The sequence below is a fragment of the Chanodichthys erythropterus genome, chromosome 11, assembly GCF_024489055.1.
Source record: "Chanodichthys erythropterus isolate Z2021 chromosome 11, ASM2448905v1, whole genome shotgun sequence".
Taxonomy (NCBI): domain Eukaryota; kingdom Metazoa; phylum Chordata; class Actinopteri; order Cypriniformes; family Xenocyprididae; genus Chanodichthys; species Chanodichthys erythropterus.
Window position 1 is genome coordinate 10,974,159 of NC_090231.1, and position 18,526 is coordinate 10,992,684.

The following is an 18,526-nucleotide window of genomic DNA, read 5'->3' on the forward strand; positions in this document are numbered from 1 at the left end:
TCTTTTGCACAGCCATCTAAAGGTCGCTCAAGTTCAAATCAGTTCAACTTTTAACTTTTAACGTCTCGAGACCTTGTTTTTTCCCCCTATTCCACTGTCCACGTTTCGCGTTTTTGAAAGCAAAAATGCATTATGTGTGAACGACCTCGAGCTGAGAATAGAATGTGGGTTGCCTTGTGCACAGATATTATGGCATGTGACTCAGCGCTACCCACAAGCCTATGCTCCAATGTAAGTTTTTTTTATCAGTTATTTTGTCTTTGGGTCGTTATATTTCTCACAGATTTCTGCTCATTCTAAATCAGACACAGATAAAGTAGCACAGTAAAGATTTATATGAATGCATTAGTGAGAGAGCAATTGCATGTGAATTAGTTCTACTTGGCAGTGTCTCTCTACTAATAGTGAAGCTGTGTCTTTTATTTACTTAGAAATATATGCATTTCACTTGCTTATGAGTTAGCTGGTCAGCCTTTACCTTTGGATCTACAGGCCCACTCTACCAGGAGTATTGCTGCTTCCAAAGCATTACTGTCAGGATTTTCTTACCAAGATGTTCGTGAAGTTTTATGACCTTGACCTTGGCTCCACTCCAGGGATGCAGGTGCTCTTGTCTTAGTGTGCACATACGATTTCACACGGACAGGCACTTGCTCGTACGGTGGCGTGGGTATAGTGTTCTCACAGTGTTTCGACACAGTGCAAGTTCCCTTGAAAGGGAATGTCTCGGTTACGTATGTAATCATGGTTCCCTGGTTCCCCAGCTAATCAGAAGCTAACTCTGTTTGGTCTGGGTATGCTTTATAATTTCCTGGTCAATGACATCACCCGCCTATGATGTTCTATCATGCCCTTGGACTGATTCCATATGTGCTTCACAAAACAATCACACAGAGGCATTCCCACAGTGTTTCAACGCAGCGTCTTGTTCCCTTTTCAGGGAACCATGGTTACATACGTAACCGAGATGTTACATATAATAAAAAGAAAACAGTTATTTTAAATAACATAAAAAAAAATAAAATAAATACATTCTGAATTGTGCACAACCGTGATTCACACAAACCTTGATATGTCTGTAATAGCTATGTTTGGGTCATTTATGGTATGCTCACCTGAGAAACTGTCCTTATCCATTGCCATCAGGTCTCTGGCCTGATACAAGTAACATCGCAAATGATAAAGAGTCCCATCTGAAGAATCAAGAAGAAGCATGGCAGTGTTGTTTCAGTCATCATTTAAATTTTTCTGCTAATTTTTTTTAAATTCATCGTTATTTTAAATAAAACAAGAAAACTAACATGTTCGACTCACTTTCAAAGAAGCAGGATATGGTTGGGCGGTTGACACCAAACGTTGCTGTAATTGATTTATCATCATTTTTTTCATCAGTAACACTGCTCTGTTGAAAAAAAGAAAAAAACACTGTGTGACACATTATGTTACTTCAACCTAAACAGTAGACTCACACATTTTGGCATTCAGACAAAAGCATTCATGTTGGATCAAATATCACAATATTCTGACCAAAAGGGTAAACAGAGTATGTGTTAATGATAACTGCTGTCAGTTGTGGAAAGGGCAACTGTATATGCACCACAAACCACTGGCATGAAGTGATTACATGTCACCACCCCAAGACACTCAAATATTATTTTGACACATAGAAAAATCCTGATCTTCTCTGAATAAAATGCCTTATGATGTCTCTGAACCAAAATGAAACTGCTATGTCATTTGTGGCTCACAATATTTACATAACCCAATACCCTTGTACAGTTTAGGAGGAAAAAAGAAAAGAAACACACCCTCCAAATTGCCCTCTAAAACAAAAACAGAAATTGGAATTCAATTCCAACGAGTAGCTATGTAGAGCACGCAAACACTGAATTGCTATTTTTAATGTCACATTGTTCGCACATGCAGCTTTTTGTGCTAAGCAAGCTATAATCAAACCTACTTTTCGGTCTCTTATATGTGGCGGTGAAAAGTTAGATTCATTACAGTTAATCAAATCATCCTAACTCTCTTGCATATGTATGGGTAGTCTAAGCCTCAGACATCATGCACACATACCGTTGGCTGAATGTCTGATGCATATGACACACAAAGGCTGTTTCAGAAAACTGAAAAACGCTGCCTTTGGAGGATGCATTCCAAGGCAGGAAGGCATCAAGGTATGTCCGAAATCTAATGTTAGCTTCACTTCCTGTCTGAGATACCTTCATCTAATCGATTTTTGAAGGCAGCATAAATGTATCCTTCATTGCCTTTGATATCCTACAATCCTTTGCTTTTCATTCTGTGACAATTGAGTTAAAAAAACTAAAGATGGCATCTGAAAGTTGCGGTTGGCGGTCAGTTTGTGTGTAAATGTAAGTTTTCGACCAATGTTTTCCACTTCTGACGTCATTTCTAGCGAGAAATTACTAGTTATTAAATATTTGCTTAGTTATCACCAAAGCTCGCTCTATTTTATTGTAGATCATTAAACCGTTACGCTGCCTCAAAAGTCTCTCCAAAATTAATTTTGTGAGGTACTTTTATGTGCAAATGCTGGCTGATAAGTCACTGGCAACAAGTCAGCTGCCTACGTTTTTGGACACAGCCAAAATTGGAAACGCTTCAGGAGTTTCAAAGTTGTCATCTGATTGGTTGAATTCTATAGGATTTCCAGGAGACATGTGTGTCACTTTCTTTACTGGTCTGCCTGGAAACAAAGATGCCATGAGGCGAAATCAGATCAAATAAATGCTAGATTTTCAAAATTACGTGAAGTATGTAAAGTTTGCGGCATAGACGTAAAATACGTCAGAGAATTATTTGATTCGATCTGTTATTGTGGGGACATTGACGTTACATTCTCACGACCCTAAAATGATGCTGAACAAAATTAACTGTGATTGGTTGCTTTACATGTCAGTCCTTGGCCAATGAAAGCTGCCATGGAGTCCAGACTTGCTGCCTCGAGTCTGAAGGTCTGGCTACGTGAGACTAATGTAGAGGCGGCAAAAAGTGTGATTCATTGGACAATTGGACAATAGGTTCATCTCTTTCACCTTGTAGCAGTGAAAAGTCTGATTCACCTAAACAATTTTTTTATCTATAGTGGTGGATTGTTTCCTTCTAGTGAATCAATTCATCCAAAATAGCTCTCTCTCATATGTAGCAGTGAAAAGTCTGAATCATTCTAATAAATTAGTCTTAAACTGCTCTCTATCTCATAAATAGTGGTGGAACATCTGATTCATTCTAGTTAATTGGTTCACTGTAAATAGTACTATCTCTCATACGTAGTGGTGAAAAGTCTGATTCATTCTAAAAGACTCTTTCTCATATGTACCTTTAAATTAAATGTAAATGAACAGATTATGCTCTAGCAGCGGAGCTACAGGAAGAGCAGGATTTAAAAACTATAAGTTAAACACTCTACATCATATGGAAATAATCAAAAAATTAAGTATTTGATGTGATTAATAGATGTCTATGGATCAGAATTTTCAGGTGTTTTCAGAGCAAGGGAAACATCTAGTGCACTACTTGCACCATGGATCCATTCCAGACCATCGTCAACTCTCAATTTTTAACCCAGCCAAGCCCACATGACATCTCGTGCCAAAGCTGCCTGGAATAGACCCGTAACAATGGGCCCAGTGGACCAGACTATGAGTAAAAGATTAAGCATGCTAACTAGACTTTATGCATACACCGTCTTTCACACTCACTGCTCCATCTCTGTCTCCCTGTAAATGATATCCCATGATGCCCTTATTTTACCATGCTGATTCCACTTTGCTTGCCCAGTCTCTCTCAGCACCTCCGATTCGTCCAAACTCAAAGCCCTCCACACCCATTCTCGCCTTTGCCTTGTCTAAATTGCATCTCGCCTTCGTTTGATTCTCTTCGACCACTTTCCTTTCCGTCCATTACTGTCTCTCTTTCTAAATCTCAACCCAATTCCAACTCCACATCACTCAAATAGTCAACCCTCATTACCAGCGAACACTCCAAGGCAAAGATGGCCGCCGGCCCCGTCTTTTCTAACGGTTCCATACGACATCTCCAGCGGCGGCGACGGAAGGAGTCCGTCTTTTTCTGCTTGAGGTGAAACTTCCAGCCAAATAAAGAGGCATACTCCCAGCCCTCGCGCTCTGACTCGTCCGGACGCTGCTGTGGAAGATTGAGCACACACAGAAAAAGACTAATTTACATAATTGAACTTGATTATATTCAAGTATTTTTTCTCATATGCATGTTCTGTATGATCCTATCCAGTGGTGTACAGTGCAATAAACATTAAAAAAGACAAATAGCAGACATGAGGATCTTTAGATTAGTGAGGAAAGGATTAGTGAGGAATTAAAGTTATCTAATAGAGTAGAGAGACGGGAGGTACCACAAGAGAAACGTTTCTAAATCTGTGCTTAAAGAGTGCCACCATGAGGACACTGATTTTACTCATAGCAACCCCAAAAACTATTTGGAAACTTATATAAAATATATAATACTGCATTAAATAAAATATCTAAGTGGTCTTATTTATTTATTTTAAAGCACACTTTTCAAGCAAAACTTTTCACAAAAATAATTTATACTCTAATAAATTATAAATGCTTGAAATTAGAACAAAATTAGACTCCATAGTTAAAGTGCAGCTGACTTCCAGGTAAAATTTTACATTTTATTAATAAGTATATTAAAATTAATTGCAAATTTGCAAAGTTACAGAAGTTCTGGAAGTATTTCTAGCATGATTTGTTTGTCTTTTGTTTTAATAATAAATTAAATGCATAACTAATATACACTATCATTCAAAAGTTTGGGGCCAGTAAAATTTTTTTTAAGAAATTAATACTTTTATTAAGCAAGTGACAGTAAAGACATTTGTAATGTTTCAAAATATTTCCATTTTTTTTTTTTAAAAATGCTGTTCTTTTTAACTTTCTAATCAAATAATCCTAAAAAATGTATCATGGTTTTCAAATGATTGTTAACTGTGATAATTCTTGAGTACCAAATTTCTAATTTCTAGTAATACTGTGAAATATTATTACAATTAAAATAACTGTTTTACAGTATTTTTGATCAAATAAATGCAGCCTTAGCATAAGAGCACATGCTGAAAACTTTTCAAAAATATTTTTAAAAAATCCTTACCGACCCCAAACTTTTGAAATTTTAGTGCATTAATAGATTTGTATTTATTTAGTTGTCCAAATATTTTTTAACCACCTTTTGAACTCAACACTCTCTCTCACGCACCTCTACCTTGTAGCTCTTTACCCACAAACGTAAACACTCTGAGCCTCATTCAGGAAACACGAGCAGAACAAATTAGTGTGTAAATCTTTCATAAATCCATTCTTATGTAAACTGTCACATTGAATTGAATGTGAACATTTACATAAGAACGGCTTTACAAACGATTTACAAATGTGTTCTGATCGTGTTTTAATGAATGATGCCCACTGCCATTCTCTGTGACTCTAAAAAGCAAATATGTTGATGTTTTTCAGTCTAACATTACTATTATCAGAAACAGTGATCTGCAGATTTTTGTTTTTTGATCTTTATTAACAAAGTGTGTTTTCCCCAAACTTGTTTGCCTATGTGGATAAGAACTTTCACAGATTAAAACAAAAGGTCTTTATCGCTCTCTCTCTCTCTGTCACACACACATGCCCCTACACACACCCTCACACAGATGATGAACATTAAACATATTTGCGGCAGGACTTTAAAGTTGGACCCGGGTTTTCCTGCCAAGTGGATTAGAGGTGGGGGATTGATTTCAGATTATTCTCAGATGGCATGATTAATTAGGTGTCCTCTCAAGCTCCATCTGCCTCTCACCAGATGCGTTCAGGGACAGGGGAAGACCTCCTGAGACTACACAGAGCTCTTTATGTCACGCCACCCTGAGCTTTACCAGAATCCCCCGGAATTCAAAGGGAACAAAACGAAACTAGGGCCAAGATTCTTTGTTTTGTTTATAAGTTGCTCTCAATGTGAAACTTCATTATTTCTTTGACTGAAAACAAACCGAGCGGCAACACTTTGCTAATGACTGATGATGTACTTTTCTGAGCGCCTCCATTTTCAGCATATCTCTACGGCGGAGTCGGATCCAACGTCTCCGGCGGTTGGTGTGGTACATCTTCTCGGATGGAACCCAGGACTTTGGCCGGCGGTCTGGGGGGAGGGTTATTCCATATTCCCACCCTACAGGTAAAAGAGATGGAGATGCGTTGCTTTTGAAAATCATCTCTATATACAAAATAATGAAGAGCAGAAGTCAGTGGCATAAGACTTCTCAAAGTTTCCATACCTTGATCATCCACCGCACGCTTCAGATCCTCGCTCCACTCAATATCCTCCCACACCCAGCCGGGGGGACACTCGATCTCATCTTTAGGCACGGCCTTTTCTCCATTCTGCCCCCCGGTGGACACATAAAGAACAAAAAGGTCAGTTCCTGCCAACTGATTTCAATGTAGAACATATTAGTCCACTTTTTAAAGTATTCCTATGTGCCTCATGAATAAAACTAATAACTACACTGTTCATCAGTTTCATCAGTTTTGTCACAATACATCTACACACTGACCACATCTGTGTACCCCTCCGACATGCCGATCCACTGTCCTCCTGGCAAACGCATCTGATTTTCAAACACCTCCTCCAAAAAGCTTGTGTGACCCGCATCAGCGTCGTAGAGCATTCTGGGCATCATGGGTATAAAGACACATCCATCTTACGCCGTTTTACAGGGTGTTCTATGATGTTGATATCACTAATACTAAAATGTCTGTGAGCAAATTTAATGATAAGATGGTACTCACGTTTTCTCTGGGCTGACGTACCAGTCTCCTGCCCAGCTCCATCCTGGAGAGGGTTTGAAGCTCTCCTTTGGCAGTTTGATTCTGCCAGTCACATCGCTGAACTTGGGGTATGTCAGACCCGTCGTACCCCAGTTCCCCACCAGGGCTAGTTTAGTCTGGTTCTCATACTGTGGATCAAAATAACTCCTTTAGTAGCTCAGTAACTCAAACACATAATGCTAAAAGAAGCTCAAAAAGAAGCTATTAAAGAACTTCAACCAAAGAATGTGACTGTATAAAAACAAAGAATGAGCAGTCGAGCACCATTCTGAGATTCTTTGTTTTATTTCACATACACTAGCATTCAAAAGTTTGTTTTTTAAAGAAGTCTCTTATGCTTACAGAGGCTAAATATTGTGAAATATTTTTCTATTTTTAATAAATTTTAAAATGTAATTTATTCCTGTGATGGAAAAGCTGAATTTTCCAGTCTTCAGTGTCACATGATCCTTCAGAAATCAATCAAATATGCTCAACAAACATTTCTCATTATTATCAAATTTGAAAACAGTTGTGCAGCTTATGTTTTATTATTATTATTATTATTTATTTATTTTTTTTTTTGTGTGAAAACCATGATGCAATATTTTTTTCAGGATTATTTGATGAATAGAAAGTTCAAAAGAACTGCATTTATTAATAACAGTATAATTCTTTGTAATTTTGATTAATTTAATTCATCATTGCTGAATATAACTACTAATTTCTTTAATAAATACTAATTTCTTAAAAATGTACTGACTTTTTGAAAGGGAGTATAACTGTACATAACTTTTTTTTTTCAACTTCAGGCATTTTATGTCACAGGGGTTTCAACCTTTTTTCTTACTTGGAAAAAAATTATATGAATTAATATAAGTTATAAAATATGAATTGCTATATTTTTAAAACATATGATAATCTATTTCACAAACTATTTCAATGTTTACTGTGTGAAATTGATTTCCATATAAATAAGTTGCTGTTAATAGACAAATTAATATGTAAGTAATAGAGTGAAAAAGGGTTTAGTAAAATTCCACAGGGCAAAAGTGCCAACAGGTGAAGAAACACCAAAAAAAATTGCATGTTTGGTAACTGCCCACTCACTGTTTCTGCATACACAGAGAGTTTGCCCTCTGCAAACTGGTTAAAGGATTTGACATCAGCAGCAAGTCCGAACCACAGCTTGACCCTGATCTGAGCTGGGATCTTACTACATCCCACGTCCTCCTGCGGATACTGAGCACAAGATTACTTACAGAGATTTATCAATACCCCTACAGTTCCATTCATCATTTGCACTGTAGCATTAGTATGTTTTGCTTCCAAATAGTGTATTTAGTTACCTTCATGAAAACCGTTTGAAGTTGGCCGCAATGCTTGCCACAGTAACCCTGGGAAAAGAGAACTTGATGGGCGGGAATTCTGTGGTAGGCCACTCGTCTGTCTCCCTGAAGCATCCAGATTATTATATCTGGAAGACTGTTCTGGGGCTGAAAGAAAGAAAGCACTGCTGTCAATTGATTAAAAAATATCTAATTAATCGCACATTTCTAATAATTAATCATGTTTTTTTTCTCAATTTCTGGGGATAAAATGAGTAATTATAGCCATTCAACATTAGAATATAATTGAAAGCCAACATTTAAAGGTGGGGTGTGTAGTTTTTTCAAAAACACTGTTTGGAAGGTAGTCAGGCCGACACCAACAACAAACGTGTAGCCAATCAGCATTAGGGTGCATATGACGGTCAAGGAGACAGAGAGAAATTTGAAGGAAGACTGCAGAAATAGATATGAGGCACAATACAAAAGAGCTCAAAAGAATATCACTGGAATGAAGGTTTATGACTGAACAAGCACTTTAGGACCAGAGGTCTGCTCCTTCATTGGACATTTTTAAATCTTCTCTTAAATCGTATTTTTATTCTTTAGCGTTTGGAAACTTGTAAATTATTCTTGTGTAGATCTACTTTGTATAGCACTTTGGAACAATCTACATTGTGTTTAAATGTGCTTTATAAAAAAAAGTTGTTGTTGTAGAAAAGCTTTCCAGCACTGGAGAGAGCTAAGCGGGAAGGCCTGAAAACAGATGCGGAGGCTGCTTTGATTCCACTTCTCATGTCAGCAACACTGGGTTTGAGTGTCATTGATTGTCTGGAGCTGCTGTGCTGTTGGCGACTAACAACGAACACTTGTTTATATTTACTCTTGTGTACTGTACATTCATTTTTTGTGCCCTGCCATTCGTTCATCATCTGTGCTTTATTTTTCATGAAGCATTTGGTTGCGCGTCAGCTGTGATAAACTCATATCCACTCTCACATTGCGTGCGTAACAGTGGGCAGATAGTGAGAGTTGAGCAGGTAAACCAAAGCGCACTGAAGACCGCCAGACGATGCGGTGTTTAGCGTCATTGTTTGTGCACTCGCCTCACCAGCAGCGATTGGGCCGGGTTTGAGATCGACTCGGAGCAGGGTGGTTAGGATTGGAGGGTAAGTTTGGAGGTGGAGCAATAAAGAGAGTGGTGGGTTTGTTTGGGGTGATTTCAAATATCAACAATGTCCAACAGCGTTTTTGAAAATCTACTTAACCCACCTTTAATAGACTTTAAAATTATAACAGCTTTTAATTTAACTTAAAACAATCTTCACATAAACCCATTAAGATAAATGCGACATTTAGTCTCAATGCCCCAACTTGTTTTTGACCATTGCATTTTAATAAATAAGGTTATGACACCAACATTTTACATATCAGTGAAATTTCACAATCAGTTCTCACTTACAATTTTTATACCACACCAAAAACTATTAGCTAATTAATATAAAATTCAAACATTTTTAAAGGTGCCCTAGAATCAAAAATTGAATTTACCTTGGCATAGTTGAATAACAAGAGTTCAGCACATGGTAAAGACATAAGGTGAGTCTCAAACACCATTGTTTCCTTCTTCTTATGTAAATCTGTTTAAAAGACCTCCGAAGAACAGGCGAATCTCAACATGAAACCGACTGTTATGTAGCAGTCGGGATCATTAATATGTATGCCCCTAATATTTGCATATGCCAGCCCATGTTCCCAACATTATGAAAGGCATTAGACAAGGGCAGCCAGTATTAACGTCTGGATCTGTGCACAGCTGAATCATCAGACTAGGTAAACAAGCAAGGACAATAGCGAAAAATGGCAGATGGAGCAATAATAACTGACATGATTCATGATATTTTTAGTGATATTTGTAAATTGTCTTTATAAATGTTTCGTTAGCATGTTGCTAATGTACTGTTAAATGTGGTTAAAGTTACCATCGTTTCTTACTGTATTCACAGAGACAAGAGCGGTCGCTATTTTCATTATTAAACACTTGCAGTCTGTATAATTCATAAACACAACTTCATTCTTTATAAATCTCTCCAACAGTATAGCATTAGCCGTTAGCCACGGAGCACAGCCTCAAACTCATTCAGAATCAAATGTAAACATCCAAATAAATACTATACTCACATGATCTGACGCATACATGAAGTATGCATGACAAACATCTTGTAAAGATCCATTTGAGGGTTATATTAGCTGTGTGAACTTTGTAAATACACTTTATTATAGTCGAGAGCTCGGGGGGCAGAGAGCGCGAGATTAAAAGGGGCCACAGCCTGAATCGGTGCATAGTTAATGATGCCCCAAAATAGGCAGTTAAAAAAATTAATTAAAATAAATCTATGGGGTATTTTGAGCTGAAACTTCACAGACACATTCAGGGGACACCTTAGACTTATATTACATCTTGTAAAGACTGGTTTTAGGGCACCTTTAAAGACAAGCAAACAGTCATTAGCAGACTAACTTTTATCTCAAAACACAACGACTTTATTATCAAAATTTAATGATTTTATTCTCAACATTGTTTGTTTAAACTTGCATTATAATGACTTTAATCTCAAGATGGTTTTATTTTTATCATTGCTTGGTCCTAATCCTCTTCCGTATTAATGACACAGACTGCAGCAGGTATATTAGGCTGCTGTCACTATTTGAATCAGGTGCAGGTCACACGAAACCACCAAAATATATAATTTCGACATGCGAGCTACATCTCCTTCACCTCCTCAGCGAGGTGACGTAGTCTCATGGCCCAGTCCTCAGCCTGCTCCAGCACTGCACTCAGCTCGGTCTCTGGTCCGTGTTTGAGCGCCAGTGCCACCTGCACTATCTGCTGCATGTTAATCTTGCGCAGATTCCTCAGGGCTTTATCCAACGGAGTCGCACAGGGCCATTTATCCACCTCGGGGAGCTCCTCACTACAGCACATGCACACACAAGAAAGCTTTAGTTGGTCATAGTGAGTGCGGTACAGCTTTACAAAACACTTGAGCACATCTGCACCTGCAGTCGGCTATGACATCATCAAGCAGCTGGACAACCCTCTCCTCCACTTCCTGTTCGTCTCTTCTTGCTTTGAGCTCCAGCTGTACCTGCTCCAGGTTTGATTCCTATTATGATGAACATATTATGAAATACAATTATAAGGGATTGTGCTTTGATATATGTGCTTTTTTGATGTGTAGACGTTCCTCACCAGTCGGTCAACTATGCTGAGCAGCATGTTCAGGGCCTCTATGCGAGGGCTGATATCCTCCCACTCTGAAGACAAGACCACCACAGGTTTCACATTTCCCCATGGCAGGTAGTAGTAATGGCAGCCTAAATAACAATGTAAAACAGTGGAAGTGATGTTAGATACTTGAGTGAGTATCACTCATTGGCTTATAGGTGATAAGATCCTTCGAAATAATCTAAACTGAAATGTTATTGGGCATTTCATGTAACATAGAGCTTCTTGCTATTTTGTTTTTTGAAATATTTAAAAAACAAAAAAAATTTACATAGGGCTCTGCATGTACTATCGTTTAGAAGTTTAGACTAAGGTAAGAGTTAAAGGGTTAGTTCACCCAAAAATAAAAATTCTGTCATTTATTACTTACCCTCATGTCGTTTCACACCCGTAAGACCTACGTTAATCTTCGGAATACAAATGAACATATTTTAGTTGAAATCCGATGGCTCAGTGAGGCCTCCATAGGGAGCAATGACACTTTTTCTGTCAAGATCCATAAAGGTACTAAAAACATATTTAAATCAGTTCATGTGAGTACTAGGGCTGGGCGATATATCGAATGCTTTTGTCACGCGCATTTCGTCAGTAAAGCCGGTTCCCTGATTACCGCTAAATCGCCATCACCTGCTTTCAAATGAAACGGCATTTAATAGACAGAGCCGTAGTTCACTGATAAGCCACGCAATATCGCGCTCAATATCGATATGAATCACCTATGAGTACAGTGGTTCAATATTAATATTATAAAGTGATGAGAATACTTTTGGTGCGGCAAAAAAACAAAATAACGACTTATTTAGTGATGGCCGATTTCAAAACAATGCTTCAGAAAGCATCGGAGCATTGTAAATCTGTGTGTCGAATCTGCAGTTCAGAGCGCCAAAGTCATGTGATTTCAGCCGTTTGGCGGTTTGACCCGCGATCCGATTCATGATTTGATACACTGATTCATTTTTGATCCAAAGCTTCCTGAAGCAGTGTTTTGAAATCGGCCATCACTAAATAAGCCGTTATTTTGTTTTTTTGCCACACCAAAAGTATTCTTGGTGCTTCATAATATTAATATTAAACCACTGTACTCACATGAACCAATTTAAATATGTTTCTAGTACCTTTATGGATCTTGGCAGAGGAAGTGACATTGCTCCCTATGGAGGCCTCATGGAGCCATCGGATTTCAACTAAAATATCTTAATTTGTGTTCCAAAGATTAACGAAGGTCTTACGGGTGTGGAACGACATGAGGGTAAGTAATAAATGACAGAATTTTCATTTTTAGGTGAACTAACCCTTTAAGAGGGCAGTGACCAAGGTGGCCAGGACTGCCTTGTGGTGCTGACACTGTATATAAGGATTGAAATTTCTTTTAAAGGATATTTATTAAAACAATAAGAGGAATATTATACATTTTTACAACCAGTTATCCATATCCACCTTGAATTATTAGGTAAAATCACATAGAATAAATGTTCTGGAGTCCGTCAGATGAAAACATATACCACAAGTATCCACTTCAAAGTAAAATAGCAGTATATATATTGTATGTGGGGCATTCCAGAATATATGTTTGAACTAAACATTTCATTAGGTGGTTTCTCACCATCAAACACAGCCCTGCTGAACTGTGTGGTGGAAGCCAGAGGCATACAGGTGTTGTCGAACTTGTTGCCGTAGTTACCAATACTGACTTCAAAATGAATTGCATCATCCACATCCTGAAGAAGAGTTGCTGAGTAGAATGCAGCAAAGAGGGAGAACTTCCTCTTCCGCATGAATTTCTGTGTGACAACACAATAGAGGTCTTTCATTTGATGATCACATGTCTGATGCTAAACCCAGGTGGAATAACCGTGATCTCACCTCTACCACCAGCAGGTCATCCGGGTGTATGTCTTCAATCTTTTGCTCCACCTGATCAGACAGCTTTGTAATGAGTTCTAACAGCACACGTCCTCGATAGGCCACACCCTCTCCCTATGTCAAAAAACACACATATAGGAAATTCTCATTTCATGCATTTCTAAAATGGTTAAGTTTTATTAAGTAATATTAAAGGGGCTATATGTAAGAATTTTTTTGAGAAAAACTCTGGACAATTTTGCCAGGAAAAATCAGAAGGTTCTGATGTTCATGCATGATCCCGACAGCCTCTCTTCCATTCAGTGACACATGAAATTAATGCTTATACAATGTTCAGGATAATGCAGAATGAGCCATTCTGTACTGTAATGTCAATGTGGCATGCAAAGAAAAGGGATTAATTCAAATTATAGTATGAGATGGCCAGATCTATATAGTACTTTATAATCAAACTATCATAACTGTAATTTAAATGACTTCATCTGTTGACATGATGCCAGTGAATTGCAGAGCTAGTGCAAACATATCCATATCACTATGATCAGATGCTTTCTTAACTGCTGTTTTCTCACTGCTATCATTTTTGTTGTTTTGTTGTTGTTGTTGTTATTTTTGTGCTCAGCACATATTTACTTAAAGGTGCGGTAAGCCATTTTTGAAAAATGCTGTTGAAAAGTGGATTGGACCGAGCACCAAAACAAACTTGTAGTCAATCAGCAGTAAGGGGCATATACACTTATGATGGTGGAGGAGAGAGAAAGCTCAGTGTATAAGACAGACATTAGCAGAACGACTATAGAAAAAGAGAGATGGCAGAGAAAATACAAAAGAGGAAAAGGCCAGGGGAATATAATTTTTAAAAAAAAAGGTTATGAAAGGAAAGACCTCTTAGGAAAGACCTAAGAGAGAAGGACCCTAAGTTTGCTTCATTTCTTCTCGATACGTGAGTAACGTTGGTTTTTCTTTTGGTTCCCCTTTTAGTGATCGCTATAACCCTTTAATCTTGTCACATTTGTAATATTTTAGTTACTTGTACTCTCGCGTTATGTATGGAGCTGTTCATGAAAACAGTGTTTGTTTTTTGGGAAAGAAGGGATTACTTTGTCATTGAAGGGGTAGAAGAACTAAATAACCATTAGACATTCGACCAATTATTATAGTAACACAAATTGCTTTAACTTATTGATGACATCATACCCTCGGCAGCAGGTACAGCAGATTCTGTCATAGTCGGGGAGGAGGCATCAAGATAGCGGTGTGATCCTTTTGGGTATAGGGGCGTGCTTGTTTTGGTGATTTCAAATATCAACAGCGTTTACCAGAAATCACTTACTGCACCTTTAATCATCTAAATGTCGCTCTCAGCAGCATGGATGGCGTCCAGATGTTTTTTAACAGTATAACGCTGAAAATATGTTCCCAACTTTTTTTTTACTTCTAAGCAAAAAACAAAAAAGTTTATTACCGTGGGCACTGAATCACATCTAGTACGTTACATGTGCATGAGTGTGAGCACGAGCATTAAATTGCTGACTGCAGTTCACGCTACCGGTGTCATAATAACAATGGTTTCTGAATTCTACATACAGTATATGCCTTTTAAGTATTAAGAAAATACTCAAACTTGAATAACTAAGAGTTTATAGTCAGCTATATGTATAGTCAAAATGCTGTGCCACTCTCCAAGTCATTTCAATTCATTTGAGGATTAAGCGAAAATATGAATATAAACGAGTTGTTTATACAAAATTAAGATATTCATAATACAGAAATGATTTAATATTTAGAAAACTGCAATCTGGGGAAAGAGTTTTGGTTTTCAAGAAACATAATATATTTTAAAAAGATATTTATAATACAGAAAATTACTAATGTAGTGAAACTAATGTAGTTAAACCATTTTGATGTTTAAAAATAGAAAGACAATATTTTACAAACAAGCTGTAAGAAATTCTGTATAAGTCTTGTATTATTTTTTTATATATATATAGTAAATCTCACCTTTCCCAGGTTTAGTGTCTCATGCGGGTCTGAGAAGGCTGTGAACTCTCGAAGGCTCCCATACATGTTGACATAGCAGGGGCCAAAGGTCGGAAGAAAGCCTATATTGTCGTCCACTTTTTGAGATAAAATGGAGGAGAGCAAGAATTAGACACAGCAGTCAGCTCTAGCTTTAGGAGCAGTAAAAATAAAAAGCAAATTGTAAATTGCTGTATTGTCATATTGCTTGTTGACATAGATTCAGTGGCAAATACGTTTGCCACCTTATCTAAAGACCGTGGAAGAAAGCTATAGGCAACTTATAAACTAAAAGTACTACAGCCCAACAATAGGCCAAATCTGACATAGGTGTGATCTACAGGAAGGGTAGCACACATGTTTAAGATCAGAGAGACACACATACTGGTGCCGTGGAAGGTCCTGGGAGGGAACTCATCTGAGTGCAGAGGGAAATAGAAGTATTGAGACACAATGAGGATAGATGAAGTGAATGATGCAGGCAGTGCAGCCGATGCTATACAACCTGACTCATGCACATGCCTTTATTAATCACGTCTGCACCAGGCATAGAGTTAGATTTGCACACCAAATTCACTCTATGCAGCTCACAAAATACCACAACCAACTGCTAACATAATGAAACCACCCCCACCCCAAATGCAACAATACTACAATTCTTATCTGTCATACCTCCTTGGCAGTAAAAAGAGTAGCTAAAAAATTGTAGTAGTTTGTGTCATCCTTGTCTCTAATTCAGAGTAGATCACAAAAGCCAGTTTTGGACAACACTTCCCAAAATGCAGTGTTAATTTCATTCTCTAGTTGCAAATCACATTACTCATATGATGACAATACGAAGTGGTACAAAATCAAGACATCAAATCAGCAAGCAAACAACAAGTAGTGTTTTTCCTCACTTCAACACTGGAACCGGCACATTACTCAAAAAATGTGACGTCACTCAACATTGAAAATGCAATTAAAAGGTGAAGAATATTTTCTTTTGACGATACGTCATTACAACTATACAAGCTAAATAGACAGACTACAAATACAAACCCGATTCCAAAGAAGTTGGGACACTGTACAAATTGTGAATTAAAACAGAATGCAATGATGTGAAAGTTTCAAATTTCAATATTTTATTCAGAATACAACATATATGACATATCAAATGTTTAAACTGAGAAAATGTATCATTTTAATGGAAAATAAGTTGATTTTAAATTTCATGACATCAACACATCTCAAAAAAGTTGGGACAAGGCCATGTTTACCACTGTGTGGCATCCCCTCTTCTTTTTATAACAGTCTGCAAACGTCTGGGGACTGAGGAGACAAGTTGCTCAAGTTTAGGAATAGGAATGTTGTCCCATTCTTGTCTAATACAGGCTTCTAGTTGCTCAACTGTCTCAGGTCTTCTTTGTCGCATCTTCCTCTTTATGATGCACCAAATGTTTTCTATGGGTGAAAGATCTGGACTGCAGGCTGGCCATTTCAGTACCCGGATCCTTCTTCTATGCAGCCATGATGTTGTAATTGATGCAGTATGTGGTCTGGCATTGTCATGTTGGAAAATGTAAGATCTTCCCTGAAAGAGACGACATCTGGATGGGAGCATATGTTGTTCTAGAACTTGGATGTACCTTTCAGCATTGATGGTGCCTTTCCAGATGTGTAAGCTGCCCATGCCACACACACTCATGCAACCCCATACCATCAGAGATGCAGGCTTCTGAACTGAGCGCTGATAACAACTTGGGTTGTCCTTGTCCTCTTTAGTCCGGATGACATGGCGTCCCAGTTTTCCAAAAAGAACCAATTTTGATTCCTCTGACCACAGAACAGTGGATTGTGTTCACCGACAATGTTTTCTGGAAGTATTCCTGAGCCCATGTTGTGATTTCCATTACAGTAGCATTCCTGTATGTGATGCAGTGCCGTCTAAGGGCCTGAAGATCACGGGCATCCAGTATGGTTTTCCGGCCTTGACCCTTACGCACAGAGATTGTTCCAGATTCTCTGAATCTTTGGATGATATTATGCACTGTAGATGATGATAACTTCAAACTGTTTGCAATTTTTCTCTGAGAAACTCCTTTCTGATATTGCTCCACTATTTTTCGCCGCAGCATTGGGGGAATTGGTGATCCTCTGCCCATCTTGACTTCTGAGAGACACTGCCACTCTGAGAGGCTCTTTTTTATACCCAATCATGTTGCCAATTGACCTAATAAGTTGTATTTAACATGTACATGTACATTTAACTTTTCCAGCCTCTTATTGCTACCTGTCCCAACTTTTTTGGAATGTGTAGCTCTCATGAAATCCAAAATGAGCCAATATTTGGCATGACATTTCAAAATGTCTCACTTTCAACATTTGATATGTTATCTATATTCTATTGTGAATAAAATATAAGTTTATGGGATTTGTAAATTATTGCATTCCTTTTTTATTCACAATTTGTACAATGTCCCAGCTTTTTTGGAATCGGGTTTGTAAATGACTTGATGCTATTTGACTTCCCAAAGAATGTGGCAAACATTGTGGCACAAGCACTGCTGTTTGAGTAACTCAACATGTCAAGGTTTGGCTCAACAAATGTTAGTTTTGGGAAGGACTGATTGTAATAAGCTTTTGCACTGGGAATTGACAGTTGACAAGATGTACCATTTTTCAGCAGTTATGTTTGATGTTGTTAGTTGTGCAGAATTAATACACGTCATCTTTAAATTAAACAGTTAGTATAGAGCAGTGGTTCTCAACCAGGGAGGGGACAGGGGCCCATTAGGGGACCTTAAAAAAAACTTCCAAAGGGATCTCAAGATAACTCAAAATGATTTAAAATTAGACAAAACAAGCATTAAAATAAACTAAAATTACTAAAAATCAAGATGATTCTTATTTTCTTGGAAAAGTCTTGGAAAATCTGGGTATATGAGGTAGCCTATTTTTAAAAGTGTGATTTCTAGACTTGGAAAAGCTCTGTGGGCATTTTCAAAAATATTTACATAATTTGTATCCTTTTGCAATAAACTACAAACAACTTGTAAAGTCATATAGTACATATAGCCGACTATAAACTCTTGGTTAATAAAAGTGGGAACCCTGAAGAACATTTGGCTCTTAAAACTTCTAAAATTCTGAATTTTAATTGGAGTGGGCAAGTGTCTTTGAATGTT

General features: G+C 37.7%; 1 protein-coding gene across 10 annotated transcripts in view; it reads right to left on the reverse strand.

The window, feature by feature from the left end:
• dysf (dysferlin, limb girdle muscular dystrophy 2B (autosomal recessive)) overlaps positions 1-18,526 on the reverse strand; it is a 104,853-nt gene that overhangs the window by 65,529 nt on the left and 20,798 nt on the right. For 5 of the 10 annotated variants that reach the window (XM_067401633.1, XM_067401629.1, XM_067401631.1 and 2 more), the window contains exons 17-32: positions 15,745-15,777; positions 15,342-15,457; positions 13,341-13,454; positions 13,081-13,258; positions 11,442-11,566; positions 11,249-11,355; positions 10,968-11,163; positions 8,210-8,356; positions 7,971-8,102; positions 6,843-7,009; positions 6,608-6,722; positions 6,329-6,434; positions 6,080-6,222; positions 3,997-4,170; positions 1,315-1,402; positions 1,116-1,193 (exon numbers count right to left, since the gene is read on the reverse strand). In XM_067401633.1, the coding sequence (XP_067257734.1) occupies positions 1,116-1,193; positions 1,315-1,402; positions 3,997-4,170; positions 6,080-6,222; positions 6,329-6,434; positions 6,608-6,722; positions 6,843-7,009; positions 7,971-8,102; positions 8,210-8,356; positions 10,968-11,163; positions 11,249-11,355; positions 11,442-11,566; positions 13,081-13,258; positions 13,341-13,454; positions 15,342-15,457; positions 15,745-15,777 (2,019 nt within the window). The remainder of the gene's footprint in view (positions 1-1,115; positions 1,194-1,314; positions 1,403-3,996; positions 4,171-6,079; positions 6,223-6,328; positions 6,435-6,607; positions 6,723-6,842; positions 7,010-7,970; positions 8,103-8,209; positions 8,357-10,967; positions 11,164-11,248; positions 11,356-11,441; positions 11,567-13,080; positions 13,259-13,340; positions 13,455-15,341; positions 15,458-15,744; positions 15,778-18,526) is intronic. The other 5 variants (XM_067401636.1, XM_067401635.1, XM_067401634.1 and 2 more) reach the window with 2 other exon arrangements.